The following is a 20,963-nucleotide window of genomic DNA, read 5'->3' on the forward strand; positions in this document are numbered from 1 at the left end:
CCACATTACTTTGCCTTTGTTTTAACTTACATTTTTGAAGATATGATGACTAATTCTTCACAACTTGCCTTAACTTTGCAATATGTTTGATTTTTTTGGTGAACCCAAAACATGTTTTAATTCAATTTTTTTTCCTGCTCTTTGTGTGTTTGTTTTTTTAATTATTTTTAGGACAATGTAGATCAGACTTCAACTCATGCTCGACGAGACTTGGTGGAACCAGGATTCCAAGAACCTTCTAATCGCATCTCCCTGAATCACCAAGGTAAGAGGTGTTGTGGAGCTTAGGCCTGGCCAGTGAGATAGCTGAGGGCTCGGCACAGTGAATATTTAATAACTTGACAGTTGTACCTCTTTCTCCTCTCTTCATGTGAATGTTGAAGAATTGTTTGTAACATTTTTGTAAACTCCTTTGAGTTGCATTGCAAACTGAAGTGCTCCTCTGTGACGTTTCCTACTCCAGTCTGGTGAAGAACTCAAAGCAGTTACAGGTGGGGTTTCTTGAGTTTTTTGGATTTTATGAGTGCCCAATAGTGTTAACATATCCAACACTTTAATTTTAAAGTGCTTGTTTTTACTTGCCACAGCCTAGTCCTGGATAATATTTCTGTTGTGATCATCAGTCTATCTAATGTAGGGAAAGGGTCTGCATTTTTACCTGAATTTCTTGTTGCTTATTAACTCTCAAGGAAGAACTCTGAACTCATGTCTCACAACCTAAGCCAAAGTGTAATATTACACCAGTTAGTTATTTCTTAATGTGGTTCTTGAGTTCAGTTCTAGTTTGGGACTTGTTAGGCACAATCATTCCCATAAAAATCCTGGATTCATTGAACTCCTAGCATAGATGCTATGTATCCTAGAAGGAATTAAAAGCCTTATAGGAAGGAAAGAACTTAAATTCCACAGGACTCTTCTATAATGGGACCCATGTATTAACTATGTATTAACTATGAAGGGGGCTACTTTGAGGGTTACGCACTCACTACTCCTTACAACTTTTTAAAGTTTACTGCCTCATTCTTCAAAAATCTACTTTAGAGTATCATTTACATAAAATATCAGTTCACCTTGACAGTGTCCACATAAGGCTAGTGAAAGAGAACTCGGTGGCTAAAAGACTTCATTAACAAGGTACACAGTTCAATGTTTTTAATTACTTGTTCTGTTTATTTGTTGGAATCAGCAAGGTTTGAGTTCTATGGTTTTGCAAATCCCTTGGGTTACTTACTCCCTTGGCAAAAGTGCCCAAAACCAAAGTTGTTTATAATTTGAACTTTTCCTTTTTTAAGGTCCCTAAACCTTTTCTAAAGACTCTACAGTGGGAGTAGTGTGTTACTTGAAGGTGCCACAAATCAATATCCCGCGCTCTTTGTACTACTTCATATTTCTGATACCTACATGAAGATATGGGTGGATGACACATTCCACTTTCCATGCCCCTTGGGCTAATCACCTGCACTAATCACATCTCCCTTCTGACATCCAGTGCTCTTGACAGATTTAATATAAATGATTATCTTTGAAACTAATGGTAGACTTAATTAGGCTTCAGGCCTTCTAACAAAATGTAGAATTGCATCCAACAGACACTAGGCCCTTAGGTTTATGTTACTGAATTAGACCATGAAATCTGTTGCTGTTGATTTACTGCTTATTAGGGCTAGAAGTAAGATCTTGATTATATTGAAGAGCTGGAAAGCACTGCTTGCTTGTATCCATCATTCTCTTCTCCCACCCCTTTCTGCCCACACTTTCCCATTGCAAACTGTGATGTTAGTTTAAAGCACATTTTCAGAATTCTCAACGCTACTGGGATGCCATCATAACTACCAAAGGAAAAAAAATCTTTCTTGTCCTGCCTAATAATGTAGCCACCTTTTTTACACTACTGGTAATTGACACAATCTATCTGTACATAGAAAAGCAATATCACTCATGCAGAGCAGATGCTTTAACCTTTTGAGGTACTTCTTTCCATGAATTTTCAAAATGAGGTGTTCTGTACATGCGGCAGCTCCAGGCATTAAGTGGTTAAACAAAATTATTCACTGTTTCTGCTCCGTGGTATCTGAAAGGATCCTTTTTGGGGGTGGAGGGGTTGGTATATGTAAGCTCTATTCAGATATCTTGAAACTATTTGTACCTTGAATATTTCTTCATGATGCTCCTGCAAACCAAAGATTTTGATCTCTGGGTATGCTCAGTAATTCCAGCTGTCTTCTCTTACTTGTTACTGACAATACATGCATGAAAACTTATATGGCACCTGGGGCACCTATATACATGTTCGATGTCTGCTCCGATGTGTGCTAATTAGTATATATTGGAGCAGACTTGATTAATCATGAGCAGACTTGATTAATCGAGCAGACTCAATCAGCACACTGCAGCAGTCTCTGCATCATGTATTCAGCGTCCCCGCACTTCAAAATGACAGTGGGGGCACTTTTACTAAAGCTTGCTTGATGTACAGGTGACGCTGCGGGTGTTTTTAATTAGAGCAGCTCTTGGAGCCACTCTAAAGCTCTGCCACTCCGGAGCATGTATAAAGATTCTCCTGATGTCTATCTCTGCCTGAGCTACTTCGAGACAAATGTTCACATGCAATTTCATCCAGAATAACAGATGTTTTTAAATAGAATATTTTCCAAAACATTTGTGGTAGTTTGTTCTAAGGAATGCTTAAAGAGCAAGGTAAAGCTTTGTGTATTTTATGTACATATAAAAAAACCCTATTTTATACAATACTAACCATAAGTTTATCTTGTTAAACTTCATGAATTGTGTTTATTCTGCATTGTTTGAACAGGAGCAGTCAAGTCAAAGATGTAACAAAACTAGAAGTGGCTTTATAATTGTCATTATTTTGCAACTTCTTGCTTGCCACAGTAGACATGCATCTTACTATTCGCATGGGTGGCGTGGTTAAAGCAAAGGATGAGGAATCAGAAGGGTCAGAGTTCTGCTGCTTTTGACATTTTAATTGCTGTATCTTTCCCACACAGGAATAATGCTTAATGCTCCTCCCATATTGTTGTGAAAACATACCATGACTTAGCACTTATGGTCATTTACAGTTTGTTTTTTTTCCTCAGCCTAATAACACTATTCTAATTTGTGAAAAGGGCACTCTTACACACTGACTTAAAAGCAAAAGTATGTTAGCATTGAGCAACTGCTGCATTTTCAGAGATAATTGCAACTAGTTTAGTTGCTTATGAGAAGCCAGTTTAGAAGGTCTTCAGAGGAAGGTGAAGCTTGGGTCTAAAACAGGCCAAGGTGGTGACTTGCATAGATCACCCAATTCAAAAACAAAACAAAAAAAACATAGTATGCTATTAATAGTCTTAAACTTAATTGTATTGTACTTCATTTGCTTCCAGTGCCTGGTTGGTGCTTAAATATTGTCTGAAAGTGCTGCTGAGCATGTACAAGCAATAATGCGTACTGATGAGTCCAGCTTTGCTCAAGTTGGGTGGTTTGTTTTGATTTCAGTTGTAAAGTGATGCCAAGTAGTATACCCTTGGCCCTTACTCCTATGTGCTAAGCTTTCTTGGGGGGAGGACGGGGAAGCTGCCCCATAATGTTCTGTCACATCCTTGCCTGGAGGAGAAGTTTTTAAGGCAGTTGGGCTGAATAGTACTATTTTATCTAGTTTTGTCTTGTGTATCCTGTGATGTGCTATAACTGAATTTTCAGCATCGGTTCATTTTTTCTGGCTGTTACATTGTAGAGTTTCCACCTTTGGAAGCCTTTAAGGGAAGGTTAGACAAACAGCCTACTGGGATGATTTAGACAAGAAAGATCTTGCCTTGAGAAGGGATTGAGACAAAATGACCTCCTAAACCCTCTTCCAGCCCTTTCTGTGATTTATTTATTATTATTTTTTTTGTACATACACTTACATGTCAGATTTGACCACTAAATTCAGAAAATACCATAAGTTACCATCCTTACTTAAATTTGTGTTCATCCCTTGTTAAGTGAAAAATGTTGGTACAATAGCTTTTAGCTCTAGATTGTATCTTTGTTGCTTTGCTTGTAAAAATGGTACTTGGATTTCTCTCCAGGAATCTGAACCTCCTTAGACATTTTTAAGCAAGTAGAGCATTGTATAAAGGTAGAGAACCCTGGTCCAAGTCTCCTCACAGCAGATGAGACCCTGCAGTATGGAGGAATATAAGTACTTGTATGTTGACCCGTGAACACATTGCAGAGCATCCTCTTTAGTTTGTACAAAGCAGTAGGAATCAGAGTGTGTTCTTGCAAGTGAACTGTTTTTTATATAAATTAATGTTAAATGTTGGTTATAAAAACAGTATTTATTCCTTTATGTAGTCTCAGTTGTTCTGAGTCACATCCTTCTTGGACATGAACCATGTCATTACTGGCTTTCCCCCAACTACTAGAAGGATCATCACGAAGGTACATTTTTCAGATGAGAGGCACTTTTCCTCTATCTCTAAAAGGTGCCCAGGATATTTTAGATAGTGTGATGGATTAGCTGGCAGTGGCTTAGCCCAGGGGTTTTGGAAGGGCAGAAGATGATTGGAGGACTTGGGATTCCCTCTTCTCACCAATCAGACCCCAGAGACTCACCATCTCCTGTCCCCTGATTGGCCCCTTGGGTCACCTGGAGGAGGATAAAAGGGGCAGTGTGGCTGACTCGGGGGAGACCAGCGAGAGACCACAAGGAAGGAGCTTCAAAGAGCTGGGCCAGCAGGGTGGGAGCAGTTGCCTCATAAGAGCATGAAGGAGTGGGACCTGCAGGCAGCAGTTGAACCCTCTGGGCCATTGTGTTCCCCCCTTTCTCCCCCTCCAGGTACCTAGGCCCTATATTCCTTGTCACTTGACATTTTGTATTTTGTGCCTCTTATATTTCACCAACCAGTATTGTTTGTTCTGCTGTTTGTGTTTTTACATTTTGGTTAACCCTGTCTTTGTCAACTGGATGAATGTCTATGATTATACGTATGATTAACCTTTATTGAATCCTGCCCCCTTGGGGCATTGTATCATCCCTTATACCCCCTGGTTTATACTGGTTATGTTCCCAGTATTGTTCTGTCATTAAAAGGTATATGGTTAAGTCCCCATTGGTGGTCTGGTTCTGCTCTATAGGGGGAGGAGAGTCCCTACACCTCTGACAGCGCTTGTACACCTGCTTTGATCCCTTCAGTTGGAGAGGGGGTACCTCTTGGAGTACTGCCTGGGTTACAATAGTAAACATTTCCACCTACAGAAGCTTTCTAAATAGAACTAGAGTAGACCACCTGAAACCCATTGAAGGTCAGTGGATGAATCTCTTTACACTGGAGATCCTGGAGAAACTGTCAGGATTGAATTAGTTCGTTCTTCAGGAAGAAGGGAACAGACTAAATTAGATATTAGAAAACATTTTCTCACTAGTCAGAGGGGCTAGGATCTGGAACCAACTTCCAAGGGAAGTGGTGCTGGTTCTTACCTTGAGGGTCTTTAAGAGGAGGCTTGATGTTTATCTAGCTGGGGTCATTTGAACCCAGTTTTCTCTCCCGCCCAAAGCAGGGGGTCGAACTAGAAGATCTACAAGGTTCCTTCCGACCCTACAGCTATGAATCAAACCTAAACTTTCCTTGCTGCAACTTGAGACCATTTCTTTCTGTTCTGTCATCTGCCACCACTTAGAACAGTCTAGCTCCATCCTCTTTCAAACCCCACTTCAGGTACTTGAAGGCTGCTATTAAATCCCCTCTGTTTCCTCTTCTGTAGACTAAATAAGCCCAGTTTCCTCAGTTTTTCCTCATAAGTTTATGCCTACCAGCTCCCTCACCATTTTTGTTGCCCTCCACTGGACTCCCTCCAATTTGTCCACATTATTTCCGTAGTGCGGGGCCCAAAACAGGGCGCAGTACTCCAGATGTGGCCTCACTAGTGCTGAATAGAGGGGAAGAATCACTTCCCTTGACCTGGTGTCCTTGACATAGGGAGACCATCTCCCTACTCTTGAGGGATTTGCTGCTTAGTCTCATTGCTTTACCTTCTCAAGCAGGAAACCAAGAGCAGTGCTGTATCTCTTGCTTTATAGCCATGTTTCTTTAGTAGCAGAAAACAAGTGCAGTAAGAGTTCTGGCAAGCAGCAGTTCTCTCAACAGCTGACACAGTCATCGGCTGATCCAGCCATCTCTGCTGGTCACATTAGGAAATCTTGCCTGCAGGTGGTGTGATTTAAGCACGTAGAGCAATCTATTTCCTAGACTTCCCTAGAACTCTCATTCTTAAAGCATTTGTTGCTCAATAAGCCCAGGTGAATCAGATAAGACTCCTGCTATGCATCTCATTGAACTCTTGTTCTTTAAGTAAAACAGATGTCCAGTTTTTAAATTCAATAGTTAAAAGCTGAAATGTGTTCATCATAGGACCGAGAGCAACCAGAAAGAAACTTTTTTGATGTTAAAATGTATCATGCTACTGTTATGACTAATGCAGGCTATAATTTGTATCTCCAGTTTCTCCAGTGATGTAAAGATCTGAATGTGAAATATTTGGAAATCTGCCTTGGTAGTCTCTTGATGATGATGATTATTATTATTATTATTATTATTTTGGCATCATTTCATTGTAAGTGAGGCATTTGCTGGGTGATATGAAAACTGATCCTGGCTTTCCTTGTCTAGTTACCTTATAGCTTGAGACGGTGATATTTCTTTTTAAACTGTATACCTTTTCTCAAGGTAGGCTAACTTTGGTTATGGTTTGCTTTTTTGTCACTCAATGTGAAAGGACAAAATCTGTCTAATGGTAAATTAGCATTCACATTTTGCTTAAGTTTTTTCATAGATACTTATGTATTAAGGATCACCTATTCTCTGTTAAGCAAAGCCAGGTCTCATAAATTACTTATCATTTCACATAATTTGTCCATATGCTGCCTATCTAAATCGTTACTAGTGTATATATCTTCACCAGCCTTAAATGTAAGTTTTTTTTTTTTCTCCTTCAGTTTTCAAAATCATCTTTGTAGTATTTAAATAACCACCTGCTAAATGAAATAATGTAATTTTTTTTTTTAAAACTTTGGTGCTGATGACACATGTATACGCAGCTACATGTGTGATGCATCAGAGTTTTTTTTTTTGAGAACAGAAGCGGAAGATACAGATTCAGATTCTGATTGCAGCTATTAGCATGCTTACCTGTTGGTGCAGTGTGTTCTCTCTCTCTCTCATTTTTTTCCCCTAGTGAAATCCCTCCCCCAGCAGCAGAAGTGGTTCTTATTCTTTGGCAGTGAGTCCTACTGGGAGTGTTGCTTGGCTAACCTCTGTTTTACCTCTTAGTCAAATGTAAAAGCAGGAATACTACCTCTGTTCTTCAGCAAACCCTGTCCAAAAGCTAGGAGGGAGTAGAATAATATCCTGGCATGAGTATGAGTACCATACATTAGAAACAGAATCTGATCTTTTTTTTCTTTACTGAAACAAAGCTTTTTTTCCCTTACGCGTGTGTGTGCGTGTTTGTATCTTAAAATGGTAAACCCTATTAATTGAACACCCCCCCCCCCCAAAAGGAAGTAATCCAGAGGTTTAACAAAGACATCCAACTATTTTCTGTTCTTAGCCTTAAGCTATATCTGTAATTCAGGGCTCTAAGGAACTATTGCTAATCTACCTGATCTAGTGGCTCTTGTATGAAGAAACCATTTTACGCTTTGAAAGTAATAAAACTTGAAAAAGAACAAAACTGCTTTGTGTTGCCAGTGCAGAATATTAAAGTAGTCATGTAGTTGGCAAGAAGTGAATGTTGCACATTAGAAACCTGCTGTAATGAGGATGATGGAATTTAGTACACCAGTATTAATATGAAATGCAGGTTCTCTTGTTTAGCAGGGGCCAAACTTTCTGGCAGGCATGCCACAGATAAGCTAGGGTGGGTAATTATTTTGGGTAGAGGGCTGCTTAAGTTTTGGTGAGGTGTCAAGAGCCGCATGGGTAGTCCTACCCTTTGATAGTTGCCCGGCCCCCTTGTTGCAATCTTGGGACTGGAAGTTCTACCTCTAACACCTGCCCTTGCCCCCCAGAAGTACTTCTTTGAGGGGGGAGGGGTTGCAGTCTTAAAACCAACCCCCCCCATCATAAACTAAAAGTCAAACACCTTCTATAACATACTTGAATTTTATTATGAAAAATATATTTTTGTCATGATTTACATTTATGTAGTGTATATAGAAGTGATTGTATAATAACTCAAAAATAAATTCATAGTCTTGTGTATTGTGGGTGTGGGTCTGTGTGTATGGTGGGGTGTGGGGATGTGTGGTGTGGTGTGCATGTGTATGGTGGCATGTGGGTGGGCGTGCGTGTACTTCAAGTAGGGTGTGGGTGGTTCGTGACGGGGTGTGGCTGTATGTGTAGGGATATAGGGTATGTAGGTGGTTGTGTATATGTCGGGGGTTGAGGGCAGGGTATGGGTGTGTAGTGTTTGGGGGCGTGTGGGGACCCCTTTGCACTCTTCCATGGTGCAGCAGCAGGTGGGGCACTTGGGGCATAAGTGCCCTGTGGGGCACAGCTCCAGCTAACGTTGCACAAGGCAGTGAGGAACGCAGCCTGCACTCTGCTGTCTGTATCGCTGGTGCTCCCTGCCACTCCTGCACAGCCCCTGCACACTAGAGACAACTGCCTTCCCTGCTGGGACTGCCCTGAAGGGCGGGGGGGAACCCCCTGGGGAGGGTGCCTGGGGGCGAGGAAGGCAGCCGGCTCCAGTGTGTGGAGCTTCCCTCCTGTGAGGTGCGAGTGCAGGGGCTGCACATGAATGACAGGGAGTACCGGTGATACAGACTGCCTGGCGGAGGCTGCGCCCCTTGTTGTGATGTGTAGTGCTGGCTGGAGCCACACCCCACCAGACACCTGTGCCCCGAGCACCTTGCCTCCTGCTGCCACCATTGACTGCAAGGGCTGTGCACCATAGACAGAGCATGGGTGGAGTCTCTCCATTCCCACCACCCTCTCTCACCCATGTGCTGCCCACCCAAGCTCCATGCTGCTGCCACCCCCCTGGGTATGGGCTCCATACTGTCACCAGCCTCAGCCCCATGCTTTATTTTTCTGCCCAGCTGCAGCCCCACCCCTGCTGTTTCCCTGCGTGTTTCCTGGAGCCAGCAGGAGACTGGGGAAGCAGAGCAGGTCCCGGCAGCCCCGTGCAGAAGCTGCATACGGGCCAGGCTGGGCCCTTCTGCCCACGAGGGTGGGAGCGAGGCAGTAGGTGATGTTTTGGGCTGTGCTTATGTGTGGGCACCTTGCTCCCACCCTTGTAGGCAGAAGGGCTGGGTGGGGCACAGTTTGTCGGTGGGCACCGGGGGCCAGGTGAAAGTGCTTGGTGGGCTGCATCTGACCCACGGGCTGTATTTTGCCCATCTCTGGATTAAGCTCTATGGCCTCTCTTGAGCGTTATTTCAATGACTCTAGTGCTCTTCCTCAGCCCATTCTGCTGCTCGGCTTTCTGCTCTCTGTCTCATCTGCCACTGTGTTGCCTACTCCTCCCTGATGTACTGCATGACACACAGGCTGACCCCTACTTTAGATCATAGTACTGGCCTTGTCACAAATGCAGGACTCTAAGCATGCTGTCCCCAGCAGTACAGAATGAAATGTCTCTTCAGATGTCCTGTCTGTTCACAGTGAAGTGCTTCCTTTTTTCAACCTCCTGCTTAAATGGGTACTCTTTATCTCATTTTCTCTTAAGGAAATGACCCAGGACATCCTACTTGTGGTCCACCTCAGTAAAATATTGTTTACCATACCACTTTGCTTCTGTAAGCAGATTGCTTAGGAAGTCTTGTGCAGTAGTCTTCCTCTTATAGATATTTTTCCAAAAAGACAGCTACTTTATGGCCTGCATACCAGTTTAAAGCTATCAACCTGAGTAGCTCAGGAGTGGGATGTTTATGTAACAGTAGCACATACAACATTTGAAACTTGCTGACTGAGAAGAGGAAAATATTTTCCTTCTTATATTAATCTATTTCAGCTCATGTGAAATACACTGAAACTGTGGTCTTGGTAGTATTTCCCTCCTCTACGTTTAGATCCTTCACAAGACAAGGGGGGAAAGGAGCACTTAAGGAACCTATTTGGTTATAAAATTGATAATAGACATCTATCATGGGGACTCAAGGGTAGGTGAAATTGCTACACTCTCTTAAAATGAAGTATCCCTTCACCTATTTAAAACACGTGTGAACTATAGGGATTTGTGTCCTAGAACTTTAATAAAATCCATTGAATGCTTTTCAGATTCAGATATTGGCATAAGTCATGTTTCCCCTCCCCCTGCTCCCGACCTTTCAAACAAAGCTAAACTTATTTGTGCTCCGTTTCTGGTCAGCCTGACACCTCTATCTCTTGTAATGGCAGAATTTCTAACAGCTGGCATGATGCAGACTTCTCACTGGCATTCAGTTCTGCCTATATTTATGTTCAGTTCAACGCAGAGGATGTTTTCAGTGGAATCATAGGAATCACGGGTAAGGAACACGGGGCACGTAGGTGAAGCTCTGTTGTAATTAGAGATGGATAATGTTAATGAGGTAGGACTTCTCGACTCTGAATATTTAGATTGAAGCCTTGTATTTTTATTGGCCTTTTAAAGTTATTGGTCTCTATGAAAACAGCTAGAGGGTGAAGAACTCATTACTGATAAACATTGGAAGCCACAATAAAAAGTGCCTCAATACCTGTATCTTATGCTCTGTTTTTCCCAGGTAGAAGAGAAAATTAAAAGTAAGGGTAGATTAGTTTTTGTTTAGAATCTGGTTATACACAAAATAATTAGATATCATGGAATAAAAATAATTAGGATACATATTATTATCTTTTTTAATCCTTTTCTTTAAAAATATGCATGATATATGTTTATAGTTGTTGTCTTTGGGGAAGAGAGTCCTATAACGCATTGTAAAAGTAGTAAAGCTGCAAACGCATTCAAATTAGGCATATTTAAAATACTAGTCGACAGGTGCACTTGCTGTTTAAGGTGCTTGCAGACTTGCAGTATAGAAGTAATTATAAATCCTAAACAAATGTAGGTTTGGTGCTTAAGCTGAATGGGGCTTTAAAAGTTGGCTGACACTATTACACCAAATTTAGGTTAAGCTGTCTGGTCAAGTATAGAATTAACTTAATATTTTAATATTCTTTTCTACATAATAGTACAATTTTAGGAGCTTATTCTCCAGAAGAGCAGAAGTGTTGCATAATAATATAGCACATCTTTTGGCTGAGGGTGGAAGAGGTCAGTTCATACCAAGTTAAAGTTTTAAAAGTACCTTAAGTTTATCTTTTAATCAATTACAGAAGAATAATTCTGCTAAATGACTTGGAATCCACTGCAGATTTCAGAATGTCATGAATAAGTAAATATAACCCTTTAATTAAAACAAATACACTGCCTCACCATATACTTATGAATCCACTTCAATACGAGTTGCCTAACATATTCTGTCTTAGTGTATTAATGTACTGTGGTGTACTCAAGTAATTGGATTTCACTACAATGTTGTGCTAAGTGAGAGAAGCTGGGTGAGTGTTAAAGGTTGGTGGGGGGTGTTGTTTGTTTGTTTTATTAATGTTTAAGCAGACAATTATTCATACCGAAAGTGTGCTTCACGTCCAGAGATTTTTGACTAGAGCCTCTTTGCCCTGGCGCACAGTTTAAAGACTATGCTAACAGCTCCTTTTACTGTGCTGACGAGAGGGTGGTACGCAATTGCTCTTAGTGGCCTGACTGAGATGGAGCACAGTCGCATCAGTTTGCATTTGCTCAAAGCCTCCATTATTGGGTTCTTTATTTTATTCTGCTGTGTCTTGTTCTTTCTTGCTTTTCCTTCCTATCTGTTGTTTTGGAAGTGGAAGGAGAATGTTTTAACCTTTGCACAATTTGCTGCCTCCACCTTGTGTTTTGGTCTCCCCCATGTGATGGCACCATTCTAGTGAAGTTGTTTTCACTCTAACTCTTTTGAAAGCTCTCCTTGACATAAGGGGACAATGCTGTTTTTCTTCTGTAAGTCACCAAAGTCCAGAGATTTCATAACTGTCTCTTCTGCTTTGGACAGTTGCATGTGCTTGTTTTGCCATGCCAAGTTGGTTATCCAGGACAGGTTTGGTCCTGTACATTCAAGATCAGATGGGCTAAGAGAAGAAATGTTATTGCTTTTGGATAAAGCAATGAGCCCAGATCAAATCCAGGGTCAAAGCTCAACTTAGTACAGAAAGTTGTGGTATACCTAGCCTGTACCTTCCCCTCCTGATGCTTTGGGTTCTAATGCTCCACCTGCAATATCTGGCTGGTTGACATTTCTTCCACATTGACTCTAGGTCCCATGTGTTGTCCTTGCCATCCTCTGAGCCAAGCATTGTACGTCTGGTCTTCATGTCCATGACCCCATATGATCTCTAGTCCTCAGGGCTGTGGCCTCAGGGTTGTGTTTTAGCAAGCTTTTGGGCATTTTGTTCTACACTCCAAGATCCTAAGCGACTGCCTGCCTGCCCACCACCTCAATCCTGAAAACAACTGTCTGTGAGGGGCAATGGTATTTCTATTCAGGTAGTGTTTAAGGAGTCAACTGATTTTAATGGCTTATTGTTGTCTCCCTGATTCCTGCTAATCTGTCCACTGCACAAGTGTTAACGCCCCTCTCTCCTTTTTAATGGTTTTGATGTTCCACTATTCACTGTTTGATGTTCAAGCTATCCTTTCTTCTTCTTACTTCATATTAGTCATTCCTGGTACTGTCTGGCATCTATTTAGCAGCCCTGAAGATGGTTTTTACCTCTAGCTGAAAACCTTCTCCCAGATGTAGAGTGTGACAGTTGAAGGCACTGTCAAGATGCTCAAGCAGACTAACCCAACTTGGCCATGTAGAAGGATGGAGGTGTTGCCCAGCCCTGGTCTGGCTGGGCAGGCAAGTGGGGAAAGGGACATTGCCTAGTTCTGATTGCCATTTAGGGCTTGGGAATATGGCAGTGGGGAGTAGGCAGGTGGCAGTATTGTCACTGTTTCCCAGGTGCCACATATCCCAACCCATGGGAAGTCCCATGAGACAAGTGTTATGGATCCACAGGCTGGATTTCACCCATGGACAGAGGTTGAGCATCCCTGGCAGAGTAAGAAATGTACATTTAACTGTAATGACACAGTATCTTTTGACTATTTTTGCCTTTTTTTTTTCTTTAAAGAAAAACTTCACACATAATCTAGCGAACTAATGCACATTCCAATATTTATCTTGTTTTTTGCTTTGATTTTAAACTGAATGCCATTGTCCCTCCCAGTGCTGGGCTTCCCTCTATCATGTTATATCTGGTGCTGCAGCACCCCACTTTTCAAATACTACATCTGCCCATGTGGGTTGAGGTATAATTTCTTCCTGAAAATATTCTAAAGGGTCTATTTCTTTTTGGTGCCAAGGTGGCTGCCAATACAGTAATTGTCTACAAATAGTAATACTTCATGACTCCTGTGCAACTTTTTTGTTTTGTTTTTTAAATCTGTTTGTATTGCAGTAGCATGCAAGCACTCCAGTCATGGATCAGGGCCCTACAGTGCTAAAGGCAGAACATACAGAACAAAAGGCAGTGAAAGAGATCTTTGGCAGAAATGAACCTGGCAGAATGTTGACCTTCAGGGCACCCTGAGAGTATCATATTTTCTCAGATATGACACCCCAGAATAAAATATGAACCTTGTTTTTCAAAGGTAGAATGAGGAAAAAAAGATCAGTCCTTGTAGAAAGTAACTGGACAGCAGCAGCTGGGGAGCCAAGCCTAGTCATTTTTCTGCTCCCTGTGGATTGCTTGCGAAGTAATGTTTGCTGTTGCTGAGCAGAAGCTTAAGCAGCAGAAACTGCTGTTACTGTGTTTCCTCACTTGTAATGCTCACCCCAATTTCCAGCAGCTGGTTTTTGGAAATAAGTTGCATATTGTATAACAGAAAATACTGCACTCATTGGAGGGATTAATATTCAAAGTTAAGGACTCCTAACAAAAAATAATCTGCTTGCAAGGAAGGTGTTTGCAAGGCAGGTGTTTTGAGCTCTGTAGTGGCCATTTATACACTTGTATTGGGGGTGGTGTTCTTGGAGATAGGCAGTTCTTGTGCCATTTCAGCTTGGCTTCTAAAGTTTTTCTGGTATAGCTGTATGGCAAACCACCTATGTTTCTTCTGGTATAGCTTTAAATGATTTGGCAAATGAAATAAGTTGAATACCGGCTCAAGCACTCCACTGCTCTTATAACAGCATTTATGTGATAACTTTTAGATATAGCAATGTGACTTTAAAAAAAAAAAAAGTTTAGGGAGGGGGAGGAGGATGGAAAACCATACTCATGCCTTTTGCAGAACTCATCCTGTAATGGATTTTAGGCATCTGTGCACTGATGTATACTTGGAATTTGAAAAAGTGAATTTGGAGATGTGCCAATGATTTCTGTTTGCCTTAGAAGCCCGAGTCTGATGTACAGTCTCCTTGTGCTATATGATATGTAAACACAAAGGAAGGCATAACTCTTGACCCAAAGTTCTCACCATTCAGTTTTGAATAATATCTAAGCACATCTTTAAAAATGTCAAAGTATATTCATGACATTCCCTGTGTAAATGGATTTGATGGTTCAAAGTCTAAGTTTTTTTTTTGTTGTTGTTTGTTTTTTTTTTTTTTTCAAATATTTGCTATCATCATGTGCCATTCAATCCACATTATATTTTTTGCTATTTTCTCTTAGATGTCTTAGGTTTTGAAAAACCTTAAATAGATTACAACTTGAGGCTAGATCAACTGAGCAAATTTTTGCTGGTACAATAATCCCAGTTAGGAGTGTGACTGTTTGTGACCCACCTAGAATAGAGGCTACTGTAATGGTTAAATAGTGCTTCTGCAATGGATAGCTTTTTTCTTTTGCTGAATAGGCATAAGTTATCTTGCCGGAAAGCACTGCTTTATCTGTGTAATCAACACTCATGTTCAGGGACCTACCCAAATTGAGGTGGCAGACGGGCCAATCATCAAACCAGCCACCATTTTCATGGGTTTATGTCTAGGCTGCCTCCTTGCACCCTTCTCCCCTCCCCTGATTGGATGAGGGGCCCCAGCAGCCCCACCCCGCACCACTGATTTGGTGAAGAAGGGTGGGGCCACATGAAAGACAGCCCTCTCTGCCAGTCAGCATCAGAAGGAGGAGGGGGTGGCTGCCATCTTGACTGCTTCCCTTAATGCCAGTGGATTTCCCTCCACCTCTACCTCCTTCCCTGCCATGGGCTCTAAGGCTGGGACTACAGTGGCTGCTGGCTCCCACTGGGGAGCCAGCATTTTATTTTTAGTAAGTGTTTTGTTTTTGTTTTTCCCCCTCAGCGATTCCACACACAACCACAGAAACTGCGTTTTTTGCAGTGTCTGTGATTTGAGTAGGCCCATACTCATGTTAAAATGATTTGCCAGACGTATTTCTAGTAGAGCTTTCTAGATGAATAAAAGCTATCTATTAAAAACTGTGGGAAGTGAAGACACTAAGAGACTTTTCACATGTTAAAGTCCTTCTGCAGTTAAGGTGTTAATGTGCCAGTTAAGGTGGCATGAATGGCCTGTGTGGCATTTTAAATTGATCCTGTGGCATGTCTGGGGTGTTCCAGTGTCATGGCCAGCAAGCAGCTGATTGTGCTCCAAAGAGGATGTTTGTTCCAAACCCAGGGCTGGGATCAACAGTCAGGAGTGCTGCAATATATTGTGGCCAGCTAATCCATTTCATGGATGTCTAACCAATATTGCTAGGGATGTTGTTCCCCAGAGTCAGGCTCCTGCCCCTTCTAGGGCTTCAGGGGCCTGGGCTTGGGGGAGAAGAGCTCTGGGTGCCCTGCTTCAACTTGGGGCATGCTTCTGCAAATGGGGAAGCCTCCTGCTTGCTGGGTATTTCCTGCTATGTGTATGCAAAGTGCAGAGGAGGGAGGCTCCCAAAAGGGCAGACCAGGTATGGGGGGGAAACCCCTGTTCAGGCAGTTCAAGTGGGGAAGGGGGTACTCCCAAAGGGAAAAACCTGTGTTTGTTCACAGTGCATACAATGTAGGTTGGGGTGCCACGTGCAAGTGGAGGAGGGAAACCTTACGGAAATCATCTGTGCCAGAGAAATCATTCTTCCAGGTTAGAGTGCAGTATACAAGCATGGAAGGGGGGACCCCTATGGGAGTTCCCCTCTACCTAGGTTGCAGGCACATGTCCAGGGAATCTCCTGCAGAGGGAATCCCTCATGCCTCAACAAGGAGGTGTATCTGCAGGGGGTTTCCCCTGCTTGCAGAGATATGCCCCACATTAGGGTGGGTCACCCAAGATTGGGCTCCTGAGGCTAAGGGAGGTCCTCCTTGGGACAGTTGGAGAGATGGCTTTTAACTTGCCAGTGCAGGGGGAACCTGGGATTATGATCCTGGGCTATCTTTGCACTGGCAGGTAGAAAGGGTGGAATGGGATCTGATCCGTGATACCAACAATTGCATCTCCTACCATGCATATGTGTTGGGATCAGGGATCAGATCCAATGGTGCCTTTAAATGAACGTGTGCTAGGGCCCTAACTTGAACTTAATAATAACATAAATAAAATAAGTGGGGGTGGGAATTGCACAATTGTGTAAAGTAAATCAATTTCATATTTAATTCACTAAAAATTAAAATTAACGTATGCAGAAACTCCAGCTTGTCAAAAAGGAGTATCAGAGATCAAAGGCCTTCAAAATAGCACTTAATTTCAGCTTGCTTAGAGCACACTAGGTCTCGTTTAGCTTTAAATGTCCATGTTTTTGAGTTATTCATTGATATGGTACTTATATAGTTAAATGTTTATTTGTTCAAAATTAAATTTATTTTTAAATGGCATGAATTGGAAACTCCAGGTTTCAAACTCATAATGCTCATGACTTCTGCAGTAGAATTGTTAAGGGTTTATGGTTCTCAGTTGCTTGTTAAGGAACATGAAGGTGTTTTTAGATAATGCATTCCTCAACCTTGTGAAGGTGAAAGTAGTTCTTGGAAATGCTGTGATCCTGAGGGAAAAACTCTTTAAAAAGTACTTCTAAGAAGAGGTGTGGGAGGAGGGAGATCATAATGGAATGTGGTTCTGTATGTGCGATTAAAAAGTGCTACTATACCTACAGTATTAAAGGACAGACTAACTCAAAAGTGAGCTAAAGCTTGTGGACGACTTCTAAACCTGGTTTTTGTTTTTGTTTTTTTTTGTTGTTGTTGTTGGACATAAGATTAATCTAATCACTGCATCTTGGATTGAGAGGTGTATTTCTCCCTCCCCCCCTTAAATTTTAATAATTCTTAGAATGCATGTGTATTTGCAGAAATTTGTCTTCCACAATTTGCTTTCTGCAGTTATTAAATATTTAATCTTTCATTAAAAGGCAACACTGTAGCCATTAACCTCAGTTACTAGTTTTTCAGTTTGTTAAACCATATTATAAATGTGACAGTATTTATTCCTGCTTTTATGTAAACGCTGTGCTACAAGTAGTTAATGGCAGCACTTCAGCATGAGCAAGTAGTGTCACGTAAGGATACGTTAGAAGCTCATAATTTCAAAGTCGCTGATAACTCTAGTCACTCATTTCTTGCATGAATGTTTTAAAATTGAAGAGAGTTGTGCATTATTTTTAACAGCAAGCTTCCCAGAGGAAACTAATATAACTTATGTGAGCCCCATTCTGTAAATCTGCTTCTTATTTGGCTAAACATAATAATGGAAACTAGAGCAAAATAGGAATATTTTGGCATTGCAAAGACAAATGCCAAATACAGTCTTTAAGGGCAAGTTACTAAGCAAATAATTAACAAATATAGAGTACTATGACCCAGAGAAAGCTATCATATGTAAGGATGCAAGTCTTGGTATTAATATTAAATTAATGGTTGCAATTGCTCACACAAGTACTATATTTTACTTTTACATCCAGATCAGGATTCAGATTTGCTCTAGGTTATAAACTGTGGAAGGTAACAATGGAACGGGTTTACTTATTGTACAACATTAATTATATGTTATACTTAGACTGCCTGAATTCAGAATTGTCCTTGTAAAGTATCTTAAGCTGGGCACCTGAAAATAACTTTTTTTCACATCTGAAAAATACTGATCTCTGAATATTTTCAGCCTTATCCCAGTCTTCATAAATTTGGAAGGTTGTTTCTTTAATCACCTGATGCTTAAATTTTTGTCTTTAGGCAGACAATGTTATTTGGGTAAATGTGATATCTTTTATTACATCAACTGAATAGTTGGAAAAATTGTTCTTTTGCTAGCTTTCAGTTCGACCCTAGAGAGAACATCAGCAGATCCTACTTACGCCTGAAGAAGGGTGCCTGTACCCAAAAGCTTGTAAAGAACAATTGGTCTAGTAAAAGATACCAGATTTACTCAAACTTGTCTGTCTACGTCCTTAGACCAACACAGCTACAACCAATACCCCCAAAGCATGGAAGATATTAAATTTGTCTTTGCAACTCTTGTAACCATGTTTGTAGAATTTGCTCATGTATACCTGTGGAGTGTTCAGCTGCATGTGCATACGGAGGGAAAGTTGGAGTTACAGAAATAAGCTTTATAAGTTTCTTACTCCAGACAAGAGGATACGAAATATCAATGCAAAAGTTACTTATTCATTTTGAGAAGGAAGCAGTGCCATCTGCTGGGCATAACTTCATTCTAGAACAGATTCAACAATTTTGGCTCATAATCAAGTTTTATCAAGTAATTATTTGCAATTTTTGTCTCTCTTTTTTGTAATATAGTCCATTCTGTTTTTATTTCAAGTTCTTCCTGTGTGGCTGGATGGAGTGGAAGCTAGGTGAATATAGTTTTCATACAGCACCATTTTCTGTATACTAGACCCTTTCATCTAACTTCTGTGTGGCCATCAAAGCAATAATCTGGGAAAACTACATAAAAGCTAGGTGGCAGGTCCTGATTACTGTTTTATGATTCTAGATATATTTTTGTTACATTATTTGTCCTGGCCTTAACAGTCTAAAGGAATATAGAAAGCAGATTGTAGAATAGCAGGAAATAGAATGAAAAGAAAAAAAAATCAGGCAAGCGAACAATAAGCTTTGCTTTTTCCCTTTGCTGTCTGATTTGGCTGACACACTGGTGTAAGTAGAAATCCTGTAATGGTTCCAGGTTCTACAGAGCTTATGGGAAAGAAGTTGCTTTTCATAATGAGGCAATATCTCTGATTCTTGATTCTTTGGAAATCAAGAGAATTAGAAAGTCTCTTGTTTAAATTACTGCATCATTTAACAGAGAGCAGTAGTCAATGGCTGTGTCTAGTTGGCAGCCAGTATCATGTGGAGCCCTCCTGGGGTCAGTTTTTTGTTCAATATCTTCATCAGTGACCTGGAATATGGAATGGAGTGTACCCTCAGCAAGTCTGCGGATGACATCAAGCAGGGGGAAATATTAGATATGCTGGAGGGTAGGGATAGGATTCAAAAGATTCATCTACACATGCTATTAAGGAGACAGTAAACTCTGGTGCAGTTAGTGTTGGAGTTAACCACTTCCAGGCTCGGCATCTACATATATGCTGGGGACTGGCAATTAGGACTGGGGCGGAGCAGCCCCAGGCTGGCAGAGGGTATGGAGGGCAGCAGAGGGACTTGCAGGAGCCGTAGTTCTGGCATTTTGCACCCAGGGGTCGCTGTGCACATGAGCATTTGATTGCAGTTAATTACTCCACTATAAGATAGTACTATCCCCAACAGTACTATTTCACAGTGGAGTTAATTACTTTACTGCACTCTAATACCGGTGCATGTGTGGACAGTGACACTTGACTGTGGAGTTAATTAGTCAACTTCACAGTAAAATGCACATGTAGGTACATGCAGAGAGACCTAGACAAATTGGAGGGTTGGACCAAAAGAAATCTTGTGAGGTTCAGCAAGGACAAGTGCAAAGTCCTGCACTTGGGAAGGAACAATCCCAGGCACCAGTACAGGCTGGGGGCTGACTGGCTGGGCAGCAGCTCTGCAGAAAAGGACCTGAGAGTTACAGTGGGTAATAAGCTGAATATGAGCCAACAGGGCTCTTGTTGTGAAGAAGGCTATCAGCATACTGGGCTGCATTAGTGGGAGTGTTGCTAGCAGATTGAGGGAAGTGATTCCTCCCCTCTATTCAGCACTGGTGAGACCACATCTGGAGTACTATGTCCAGTTTTGGGCCTCCCACTACAGAATAGATGTGAACAAATTTGGAGGGAGTCCAGCGGAGGGCAACAAAAATGGTTTGGGGAATAGGGCACATGACTCATGAAAAGAGGCTGAGAGAACTGGGCTTATTTAGTCTACAGAAGAGAAGATTGAAAGGGGATTTAATAGCAGCCTTCAACTACCTGAAGGGCGGTTCCAAAGAGGATGGAGATATGCTTTTCTCGTGGTGGCAGATGACAGAACCTGGGGCAATGGTCTCAAATTTCAGCAATGCAAGTTTAGGTTAGATATGAGGAAAAACTTTTCTCACAAGGATGGTAGTAAACCACTTGAAGAGATTACCCAGAGAAGCTGTGGAAACTACATCCTTGGAAGTTTTTAAGACCTGACTAGACAAAGCTTTGGCTGGGATGATTTAGTTGGGGATGGTTCTGCTTTGAGCAGGGGTTTGGACTAGATAGCCTCTTGAGGTTCCTTCCAACCCTAATTTTTTAGGATTCTATAAAGAAAAACAGCTGTAAGAAATTATCATAATAGTAACAGAAGTTGTTATTTTAGCTTTATCATTCTCTTATTGGCTGGATATAAGGTAAATCTAGTTAAGATTGTATAGAACACCTTGCCACTAATTTGAGAGGATCCTGATGGGGCCATAAGAAGCGTTAGAGAATCTTGTTTCACTGTATAGACCAACCAGAATTCAGCATGCATTGCACTTCTGAAAATCAAACTGTAAA

The 20,963-nt window shown here is 41.4% G+C and overlaps 1 protein-coding gene across 3 annotated transcripts in view; it reads left to right on the forward strand.

The window, feature by feature from the left end:
- GRB10 (growth factor receptor bound protein 10) overlaps positions 1-20,963 on the forward strand; it is a 185,249-nt gene that overhangs the window by 65,733 nt on the left and 98,553 nt on the right. For 2 of the 3 annotated variants that reach the window (XM_019540950.1, XM_019540941.1), the window contains one exon: positions 172-265. The exons of the other annotated variant lie outside the window; for it this stretch is intronic. In XM_019540950.1, coding sequence (XP_019396495.1) covers positions 172-265 — 94 coding nt within the window. The remainder of the gene's footprint in view (positions 1-171; positions 266-20,963) is intronic. 3 annotated transcript variants of the gene reach the window in all.

The sequence above is a fragment of the Crocodylus porosus genome, unplaced genomic scaffold (assembly GCF_001723895.1).
Source record: "Crocodylus porosus isolate Cpor-Errol unplaced genomic scaffold, CroPor_comp1, whole genome shotgun sequence".
Classification (NCBI taxonomy): domain Eukaryota; kingdom Metazoa; phylum Chordata; order Crocodylia; family Crocodylidae; genus Crocodylus; species Crocodylus porosus.